The following is a 10,958-nucleotide window of genomic DNA, read 5'->3' on the forward strand; positions in this document are numbered from 1 at the left end:
AGGGGAGGGGCCCTTTGAAGTCCACGCTGAGGCGTTCAAAGGGGCGGGAGGCCTTCACCAGGTGCACGCGGTCCGGCTGGTAGAAATGCGGTTTGCACTCCGCACAGACCTGGCAGTCTCTGGTGATTGTCCTGACTTCCTCGACGAAGTAGGGCAGATTGCGGGCCTTGATGAAGTGGTACAAACGTGTGACCCCCTGGGTGACAAAGGTTGTCGTCCAGAGTCCGGAGACGGTCCACCTGTGCGCTGACACATGTACCTCGGGGCGTCTGGGGGCTCGTTGAGCTTACCGGGGCGATACAAAATCTCGTAATTGTAGGTGGAGAGCTCGATCCTCCACCTCAAGATTTTATCATTTTTGATCTTGCCCCACTGTGTGTTGTTAAACATGAAGGCAACCGACCGTTGGTCAGTGAGGAGAGAGAATCTCCTGCCGGCCAGGTAATGCCTCCAGTGCCGCACAGCTTCAACGATGATCTGGGCCTCTTTTCCAACGGACGGGTGCCAAATTTCGGAGGCATGAAGGGTTCGTGAAAAGAATGCCACAGGCCTGCCTGCCTGGTTGAGGTTGGCGGCTAGAGCGACGTCTGATGCGTCGCTCTCCACTTCAAAGGGTAACGTCTCGTCGACTGCGTGCATCGTGGCCGTGGCGATGTCGACCCTAATACGGTTGAAGGCCTGTTGAGCCTCGGCCGTCAGGGGAAAAGGGTGGACTGGATGAGTGGGCGGACCTTGTCCGCATAATTTGGAACCCACTGGGCGTAGTAAGAAAAGAACCCCGGGCAGCGTTTGAGGGCCTTGGGGCAGTGGGGACGGGGGAGCTCCATGAGGGGGCGCATGCGGTCGGGGTCGGCCCCCAGAACTCCGTTCTGGACCACATAGCAGTGGATGGCTAAGCAGTTTGTGCTGAATACGCACTTCTCCTTGTTATACGTGAGGTTGAGGAGAGAGGCGGTGTGGAGAACATAGAACATAGAACAGTACAGCACAGAACAGGCCCTTCGGCCCTCGATGTTGTGCCGAGCCATGATTACCCTACTCAAACCCACGTATCCACCCTATACCCCCAACAACCCCCCCCTTAACCTTACTTTTTAGGACCCTACGGGCAATTTAGCATGGCCAATCCACCTAACCCGCACATCTTTGGACTGTGGGAGGAAACCGGAGCACCCGGAGGAAACCCACGCACACACGGGGAGGACGTGCAGACTCCGCACAGACAGTGACCCAGCCGGGAATCGAACCTGGGACCCTGGAGCTGTGAAGCATTTATGCTAACCACCATGCTACCGTGCTGCCCTAAATTTGACAAGGTTGGCATCGTGGCCCTGCTGAACATGGCCGCAGACAATGACATTGTCCAGGTACGGGAAGGTGGCCCGCAGATCGTACCTGTCGACCATCCGGTCCATCTCCCTTTAGAAGACCGAGACCCTGTGGATGACGCCGAAGGGAACCTTGAAAAAGTTGTAGAGGCAACCGTCCGCCTCGAATGCAGTGTATGGACGGTCCGCCTTACGTATTGTTGGTAGGCGGATTTGAGGTCTACTGTTGAGAAGACTCGGTACTGTGCAATCTGATTGACCATATCAGATATGCATGGGAAGGGGTATGTGTTGAGCTGCGTGTACCTATTGATGGTGTGACTGTTGTCCACGACCATTCTGTTTTTCTCCCCGGTTTTCACCACTACCACTTGGGCTCTCCAGGGGCTGTTGCTGGCCTCGATGATGCCTTCCCGAAGCAGCCACCGGACCTCGGACCTGATGAAGGTCCTGTCCTGGGCGCTGTATCGTCTGCTCCTGGTGGCGACGGGTTTGCAATCCGGGGTTCGGTTTGTGAATAGGGAAGGTGGGTCGACCTTTAGGATCACGAGGCCGCACACAGTGAGGGGTGGTAGGGGCTCGCCGAATTTCAAGGTTAGGCACTGGAGGTTACACTGGAAGTCCAGGCCGAGTAGCCGGGCAGCGCAGAGGTTGGTGAGGACATAGAGGCGGAAGCTCCTGAATTCTACGCCCTGGATAGTGAGCGTGGCTATGCGGTATCCCCGGATCACCACGGAGTGGAACCCGGAGGTCAGAGAGATTCTCTGATTGGCGGGGTGTACCGCGAGGGAGCCACGCCTTACCGTATCGGGATGAATGAAGCTCTCGGTACTCCCGGAGTCCAGCAGACAGGACATCTCGTGCCCATCGATCTTCACGCTTGTTGCTAGATTGTGCGGGGGAGACTATTCGATCGTGACTGAGGCGAGCCGCGGCTGGTTGTAGCTGGTGTCAGACAATGGGGTGCCTGGGAGGCAACAGGTCCTGGAACGATGGTGGCGCCCACGTGCTGTGGGGGAGACAAGATGGCGGCGCCCACAGGCCGCACGTGGCGGGGGTTGAACAAGATGTTCAATGTGACGCACGTGGCCTGGGGAGGGGAAGGTGGTGGCGCCCACTGGCCATGCGTGGTCCGTGGGGGGTAAGATGTCTGCACCCACTGTCCGTACGCGGGCGGGGGGTCGGAGCGATAGCGGCGACTGAGCGAGCCTGGCACACCACAGCCTCTTTTTGCCGCAGGCCTTGCCGCTGGCGCTCCGGGCCAGGCAGCGTTGGTCGGGGGTGTTTTGGCTGCAGAAGTAACATCTGGGGCCCCCGGGGTTGACTGGTTGGCGCGTGGCACAGGCGTAGGGTTGGCTGAGTGGGGCCCCTGATGGGGTGGTTGTCTGCGGGGTCCACGATGCGTAGGAAGGGCGGGCCACGCGGCCGGGGGTGTGGGCCTGGATATTGCGCGAGGCGGCCGTCATTGCTAGCACCAGCTTTTTGGTTGCCGCGAGGTCGAGCGTGGCCTCCTCTAAAAGTCGCTGGTGGAAGTGATCTGACCCAATCCCTGTAACGAAAGCGTCCCGCATGAGTAAATGCGAGTGTTCCGTTGCCGTGACAGCCTGACAGTCACAGTCTCTGACCAGGGGAATTAGGGCACGCCAGAAATCTTCCATTGACTCACCAGAGAGTTGACTACGAGTTGAGAGGACGTGCTGGCGTAAAGCGTGTTAGTCCGCTGGGTGTAATTCTCTTTCAGTAGCGCCATGGCTTCATCGTAGGTCGGCGCGTCCTGGATAAGCGGAAAACGCTGGAGCTCAGCCGCGAGTAGAGGATCTGGATCTTCCGAGCTTCCGGAATTGGGTCTGGTGCAGACCTGATGTAAGCTTCAAAACAAGCTAGCCAGTGTTCAAAGTCCTTTTTGGCATTGCTTGATTGCGGATCGAGCTTTGCGGATTGGTGCTCCGGTTTGATGCGGAGGTCCATCTTCTGAAAACTTTAGTGTAATAAATTGATGCACGATCAATTACACAAAGACGAGAGTTGAATACAACTGAGGCTTTATTACACTAAGATGTGTGGCCTCCCACAGCAGCTGGCGAAATGGCTGCTGTACGGGGAGCACACATATTTATACTCCGCCTACTGGGCGGTAGCGGGGGGTGGCCAGGAGGTGGGCTGTGGGGTCGGGGTGGCCGGGCACGGAACACCATTGCAGCAACCGGCGAGGCACCCATGCAGCTGCACACGCCGCTGACAGCCCACTGTGAACTTAGGGCCACGGGTCATATGGGTGTCCCCTCAGGCCACCCCCCAGGTGCCCTCTGACCCCAGCCGCCGACCCATCAATGGGCCCGCTCCAGCCTCGTGACCCGTGTATCATTTCAGTTGTAACATGGGAAGTTCGAGGTTTAAATAACCATATTGAAGAACTGTACAACGTATTCAAGCGTGAAATGTAGTTGTGACGCTACTCAAGTGCCAGGCAATGACCATCTCCTACAAGAAAGGATCCAACCATCGCCCCTTGACAATCAATGGCATTACCATCGCTGAATCCCCCACTATCCACATCCTGGGGGTTTCTATTGATCAGAAACTGAACTGGACCCAGCCACATTAATACTGTGGCTACCAGGGCAGGTCAGAGGCTGGGAATCCTACGGAGAGTAACTCACCTCCACCCCCCCCCCCCCCCCCCCCCCAAAGCCTGTCCACCATCTACAAGGCACAAGTCTTGTGATAAAATACTCTCCACTTGCCTGGATGAGCGCAGCCCCAACAACACTCAAGAAGCTCAACGCCATCCAGGTCAAAGCAGCCCCGCTTGATTGGCTCCCCCTTCCACAAACATTCACTCCCTCCACCACCGACGCACAGTGGCAGCCGTGTGTACCGTCTACAAGATGCACTGCAGCAACTCACCAAGGCTCCTTAGGCAGCACCTTCCAAACCCACGGCCTCTACCATCTAGAAGGACGAGGGCAGCAGATACCTGGGAACCCCCCCACCTGGAGGTTCCCCTCCCAGTCACTCACCGTCCCGACTGGGAAATATATCGGCCGTTCCTTCACTGTCACTGGGTCAAAATCCTGGAACTCCATCCCTAACAGCACAGTGGGTGTACCTACACCTCAGGGACTGCCGCGGCTCACCCACCACCTTCTGAAGGGCAACAAGGGATGGGCAATAAATGCTGGGCCTGGCCAGCGCCGCTGACATCCGGTAAATGAATGTTGTAAAAACTGGGACGAAGCAGACGGTTTTGGACAGTAAATGTGACTCCCTAGTTCAGGTCTGCGAAGGTGCAGCTTCACAGCTCTCTCTTACTTACCTGGGGCAGGAAGGCCTGAGATACCTGATGTCAGCTCAGAGCCGCCGTGTTTACACCAGGATTGTTGTTGTCCTGTTTCAGCGGCTTCAGGGTTACCGCTGACGAAAACAGTCAATAAACACCGAAATATAAAACCCACTCGAGCTTGGCGTTGGATTTGTTATTCCAGTGCTGCTTGGAAAGTTTCGCCAGCTAATCTCGTCGCTATCTCAGCCCAGCTTCAAAGTTCACACATTAAGCCCCGTTGTAGCTCCCACGAGACCGATAAGGGACAGACTGTGATCTGAGCATTGATCCATCCCATGACAGGTCATCGAGAACGTTCTGTTTGCTTCATTCACCCCCCCCCCCCCCCCCCCCCCTCCCCCCCGCAATGTCCGTCCGTCCGTCCGTCCGAGCCAGCATTCATTGCTCAATCCCGATTGCCCTTCGGAGGTTGCTGAGTCAGCTGCCTTCCCGAACCGGCAGCAGCTTGGGGGTGTAGGTCCACCCTCTGTGCTGTTAGAGACGGAGGGTCCAGTTACTGACCCCAGTGATACCCCAGACTGTCCAGTTACTGACCCAGTGATACCCCACACTGTCCAGTTACTGACCCCAGTGATACCCCACACTGTCCAGTTACTGACCCCCAGTAATACCCCACACTGTCCAGTTACTGACCCCAGTTATACCCCACACTGCCGAGTTACTGACCCCAGTGATACCCCACACTGTCCAATTACTGACCCCAGTGATACCCCACACTGTCCAGTTACTGACCCCAGTGATACCCCACACTGCCCAATTACTGACCCCAGTTATACCCCACACTGTCCAGTTACTGACCCCAGTTATACCCCACACTGGCCAGTTACTGACCCCAGTGATACCTCACACTGTCCAGTTACTGACCCCAGTTATACCCCACACTGTCCAGTTACTGACCCCAGTGATACCCCACACTGCCCAATTACTGACCCCAGTTATACCCCACACTGTCCAGTTACTGACCCCAGTTATACCCCACACTGGCCAGTTACTGACCCCAGTGATACCTCACACTGTCCAGTTACTGACCCCAGTTATACCCCACACTGGCCAGTTACTGACCCCAGTGATACCTCACACTGTCCAGTTACTGACCCCAGTTATACCCCTCTGTCCAGTTACTGACCCCAGTTATACCCCACACTGTCCAGTTACTGACCCCAGTGATACCCCACACTGTCCAGTTACTGACCCCAGTGATACCCCACACTGTCCAGTTACTGACCCCAGTTATACCCCACACTGTCCAGTTACTGACCCCAGTGATACCCCACACTGCCCAGTTACTGACCCCAGTTATACCCCACGCTGTCCAGTTACTGACCCCAGTGATACCCCACACTGCCCAGTTACTGACCCCAGTTATACCCCACACTGTCACTGAGCCCCCATCACTGACCCCACACACTGACCCCAGTCACTGACCACCGTCACTGACCCCAGTCACTGACCCCAGTCACTGATCCCAGTCACTGACCCCCGTCACTGACCCCAGTCACTGATCCCAGTCACTGACCCCCGTCACTGACCCCAGTCACTGACCCAAGTCACTGACCCCAGACACTGACCCCAGTCACTGACCCCAGTCACTGACCCCAGTCACTGACCCCAGACACTGACCCCAGTCACTGACCCCAGACGCTGACCCCAGACGCTGACCCCAGTCGCTGACCCCAGTCACTGACCCCAGACACTGACCCCTGTTACTGACCCCAGTCACTGACCCCAGTCACTGACCCCAGTCACTGACCCCAGACACTGACCCCAGTCGCTGACCCCAGTCACTGACCCCAGACGCTGACCCCAGTCGCTAACCCCAGTCACTGACCCCAGTCGCTGACCCCAGTCACTGACCCCAGTCACTGACCCCAGTCACTGACCCCAGTCACTGACCCCAGACACTGACCCCAGTCACTGATCCCCGTCACTGACCCAGACACTGACCCAGACACTGACCCCAGACACTGACCCCAGTCACTGGCCCCTGTCACTGACCCCAGTCACTGACCCCAGTCACTGACCCCAGTCACTGACCCCAGACACTGACCCCAGTCACTGATCCCCGTCACTGACCCCAGACACTGACCCCAGTCACTGACCCCAGACACTGACCCCAGTCACTGGCCCCTGTCACTGACCCCAGTCACTGACCCCAGACACTGACCCCAGATGCTGACCCCAGTCGCTGACCCCAGACACTGACCCCAGTCGCTGACCCCAGTCACTGACCCCAGACACTGACCCCTGTCACTGACCCCAGTCACTGACCCCAGTCACTGACCCCAGACACTGACCCCAGTCACTGACCCCAGTCGCTGACCCCAGTCACTGACCCCAGTCACTGACCCCAGACACTGACCCCTGTCACTGACCCCAGTCACTGACCCCTGTCACTGACTCCAGTCGCTGACCCCAGTCACTGACCCCAGACACTGACCCCAGTCACTGACCCCAGTCACTGACCCCAGACACTGACCCCTGTCACTGACCCCAGTCACTGACCCCTGTCACTAACTCCAGTCGCTGACCCCAGACACTGATCCCAGTCACTGACCCCAGTCACTGACCCCAGACACTGATCCCAGTCGCTGACGCCCGTCACTGACCCCAGACACTGACCCCAGTCACTGACCCCAGTCGCTGACCCCAGTCACTGACCCCAGTCACTGACCCCAGACACTGACCCCAGTCACTGACCCCAGTCGCTGACCCCAGTCACTGACCCCAGTCGCTGGCCCCAGTCACTGACCCCAGTCACTGACACCAGTCACTGACCCCAGACACTGACCCCAGTCACTGATCCCAGTCGCTGACCCCAGTCACTGACCCCAGTCACTGGCCCCTGTCACTGACCCCAGATGCTGACCCCAGTCACTGATCCCAGTCGCTGACCCAAATCACTGACCCCAGACACTGACCCAGTCACTGTCCCCCCATCACTAACCTCAATCACTGACCCCCATCACTGACCCCAGGCACTGACCCCAGTCACTGACCCCAGACACTGACCCGTCACTGACCCCATCATGACCCCAGACACTGACCCCAGTCACTGACCCCCGCCACTGACCTCCGTCACTGACCCCAGTTTCTGACTCTTTCACTGACTCCAGTCACTGACCCTCGTCACTGACCCAGATATACCTCACACTTTCCATTCACTCGCCCCAGACTGGTTACAACACCAACCACACCAGGACCAGACATTTCCAAACCTCAACACAACAGGATTGTCATAATAATGGAAAAGGGAAAAACACCAAACTACGTCCGGAAAAATTGAAATTGAAATAATAACTGTGACTTTTCTGAAACAGACAATTAAACCAAAATCTGTTGAAGGTGTGAGGTCAGTATCTGGCTGAATTACTGGAGGGTGAAACCCTGTGAGACAATGGAATCCCACCCTGTTTCCAGACAAAGCAAATCTCAAGCTTCCAGAAACTAATTGCCATCTCCATTGGAGACAATGGGAGCTGATTGGGAGATGAGCATCATCTCATCAAGAAATATTCTCCGAGTGATGTCGCAGATGCATTTGTGACTTCTGCCTCACAGGAGTATAAAGTAACGGGCATATAAGACAACCACGCGTGCAAGTCTGTGCGTGAATGTGTGTGCATGTGCGTGTATCAGTGCTGAGCTGTCAGATTGAAGAAGAAGCTTTTTTGCAACTCGCTCTCTCTCTCTCTGACTGTGGAAGTAAGCCAAATAAGAGAAGGTCTCAGCTGAAAAGGAAGTTTCTCCACTGAACTGCAAGACGGCAGAATCTCGAAGCTGACTATTCACTTGCCGAAGTCAGCACGACTAGAATTTCAAAAGGGACCAGACGCCTACTTGAACTGAGCTCTACTGGAATCGCAAATCGCAACGGCCACAACGCTGAACCATCGACTCCTCAAACGCCAACAAGTCTGTTTGTAAGCCTTTATATTTGCTTTGGATTCAATACTCACATCTAATCTGTACGAATGCATGTACAGTTGCTTTATTATTTTCTCGTCTTCAATAGTTCAGAAACTCGCTCGATCTTTAACTGAGGAAAAACCTGGTTGAGAGAGCTCCTTTTCAAATGTAAGTATTGGGACTGGCCAACGGGTTCTGCGAGGGGAGATTTCCTTTTAGATCAAACCCTGCGGTGACGAGCTGATGAGATTGTTACGCCACTCCGCACCCGGGGGGGGGGGGGGGGGGCGTAACAATTTGGGGGTACACCAGCCGGACCGTAACAAAGTGAGGGACTCGCTAAAGTGAACAGATTTGGGGCAGCTCAAATTGACAAGAACTCAGGCATAAATGCAAAAGGGGCTGGTGTAGCACATGGGCTAAACAGGGGCCGATACAGGTTAATGGAATGGGCTGAGAGGGGATGGTACAGGTTAATGGAATGGGCAGAGAGGGGGCAGATACAGTTTAATGGAATGGGCAGAGAGGGGGCAGATATAGTTTAATGGAATGGGCAGAGAGGGGTAGATACAGGTTAGTGGAATGGGCTGAGAGAGGCAGATACAGGTTAATGGAATGGGCAGAGAGGGGCTGATACAGGTTAATGGAATGGGCAGAGATGGGGCAGATACAGGTTAATGGAATGGGCAGAGAGAGGCAGATACAGGTTAATGGAATGGGCAGAGAGGGGGCAGATACAGGTTAATGGAATGGGCAGAGAGGAGGCAGATACAGGTTAATGGAATGGGCAGAGGGGGGCAGATACAGGTTAATGGAGTGGACAGAGAGGGACCGGTACAGGTTAATGGAATGGGCGGAGGGGGGGCAGATACAGGTTAATGGAATAGGCAGAGAGGAGGCACATACAGGTTAATGGACTGGGGTGAGAGGAGGCAGATACAGGTTAATGGAATGGGCAGAGAGGAGGCAGATACAGGTTAATGGAATGGGCAGAGGGGGGCAGATACAGGTTAATGGAATGGACAGAGAGGGACCGGTACAGGTTAATGGAATGGGCAGAGGGGGGGCAGATACAGGTTAATGGAATAGGCAGAGAGGGACCGGTACAGGTTAATGGAATGGGCAGAGGGGGGGCAGATACAGGTTAATGGAATAGACAGAGAGGGACCGGTACAGGTTAATGGACTGGGGTGAGAGGAGGCAGATACAGGTTAATGGAATGGGCAGAGAGGGGCTGGTACAGGTTAATGGAATGGGCAAAGAGGGGGCAGATACAGGTTAATGGAATGGGCAGAGAGGGGCCGGTACAGGTTAATGGAATGGGCAGAGAAGGGCAGATACAGGTTAATGGAATGGGCTGAGAGGGCAGACACAAGTTAATGGAATGGGCAGAGAGGGGCGGATACAGATTAATGGAATGGGCAGAGGGGGGCAGATGCAGTTTACTCGAATGAGCAGAGAGGGGTAGATAAGGTTAATGGATTATGCAGAGAGGGGGCAGTTACAGGTCAATGGAATGGGCAGGAAGGGGGCAGATACAGGTTAATGGAATGGGCAGAGAGGGGCAGATACAGGTTAATGGAATGGGTAGAGATAGGGCAGTTACAGGGCAATGGAATAGGCTGAGAGGGGGCAGATACAGGTTAATGGAATGGGCAGAGAGGGGCAGATACAATTAATGGAATGGGCAGAGAGGGGCAGATACAGTTTAATGGAATACGCAGAGAGGGAGAAGATACAGGTTAATGGAATGGGCAGAGAGGGGCCGGTACTGGTTAATGGAATGGGCAGAGAGGGGCAGATACAGGTTAATGGAATGGGCAGAGAGGGGCCGGTACAGGATAATGGAATGGGCAGAGAGGGAGAAGATACAGGTTAATGGAATGGGCTGAGAGGGGGCAGATACAGGTCAATGGAATGGGCAGAGAGGGGGAAGAAACAGTTTAATAGATTGGGCAGAGAGGGGCAGATACAGGTTAATGGAATGGGTAGAGAGGGGCAGATACAGGTTAATGGAATGGGCAGAGAGGGGGCAGATACAGATCAATGGAATGGGCAGAGAGGGGGCAGATACAGGTTACTGGAATGGGCAGAGAGGGGGCAGATACAGGTTAATGGAATGGGCAGAGAGGGGGCAGATAGAGGCTAATGGAATGGGCAGAGAGGGGGCAGATACAGGTTATTGGAATGGCAGAGAGGGGGCAGATACAGGTTAATGGAATGGGCTGAGAGGGGGCAGATACAGGCTAATGGAATGGGCTGAGAGGGGGCAGATACAGTTTAATGGAATGGGCTGAGAGGGGCCGATACAGGTTAATACAATGGGCAAAGAGGGGGTAGATATAGGCTAATGGAATGGGCAGAGATGGGGCAGATACAGG

General features: G+C 55.3%; 1 protein-coding gene across 1 annotated transcript in view; it reads right to left on the minus strand.

The window, feature by feature from the left end:
• The window catches only part of LOC119958290 (claudin-15-like), a 76,975-nt gene that overhangs the window by 31,931 nt on the left and 34,086 nt on the right, over positions 1–10,958 (minus strand). Inside the window, exon 2 of the mRNA XM_038786723.1 lies at positions 4,645–4,804. Coding sequence (XP_038642651.1) covers positions 4,645–4,804 — 160 coding nt within the window. The remainder of the gene's footprint in view (positions 1–4,644; positions 4,805–10,958) is intronic.

The sequence above is a fragment of the Scyliorhinus canicula genome, chromosome 29 (genome assembly GCF_902713615.1).
Source record: "Scyliorhinus canicula chromosome 29, sScyCan1.1, whole genome shotgun sequence".
NCBI lineage: Eukaryota > Metazoa > Chordata > Chondrichthyes > Carcharhiniformes > Scyliorhinidae > Scyliorhinus > Scyliorhinus canicula.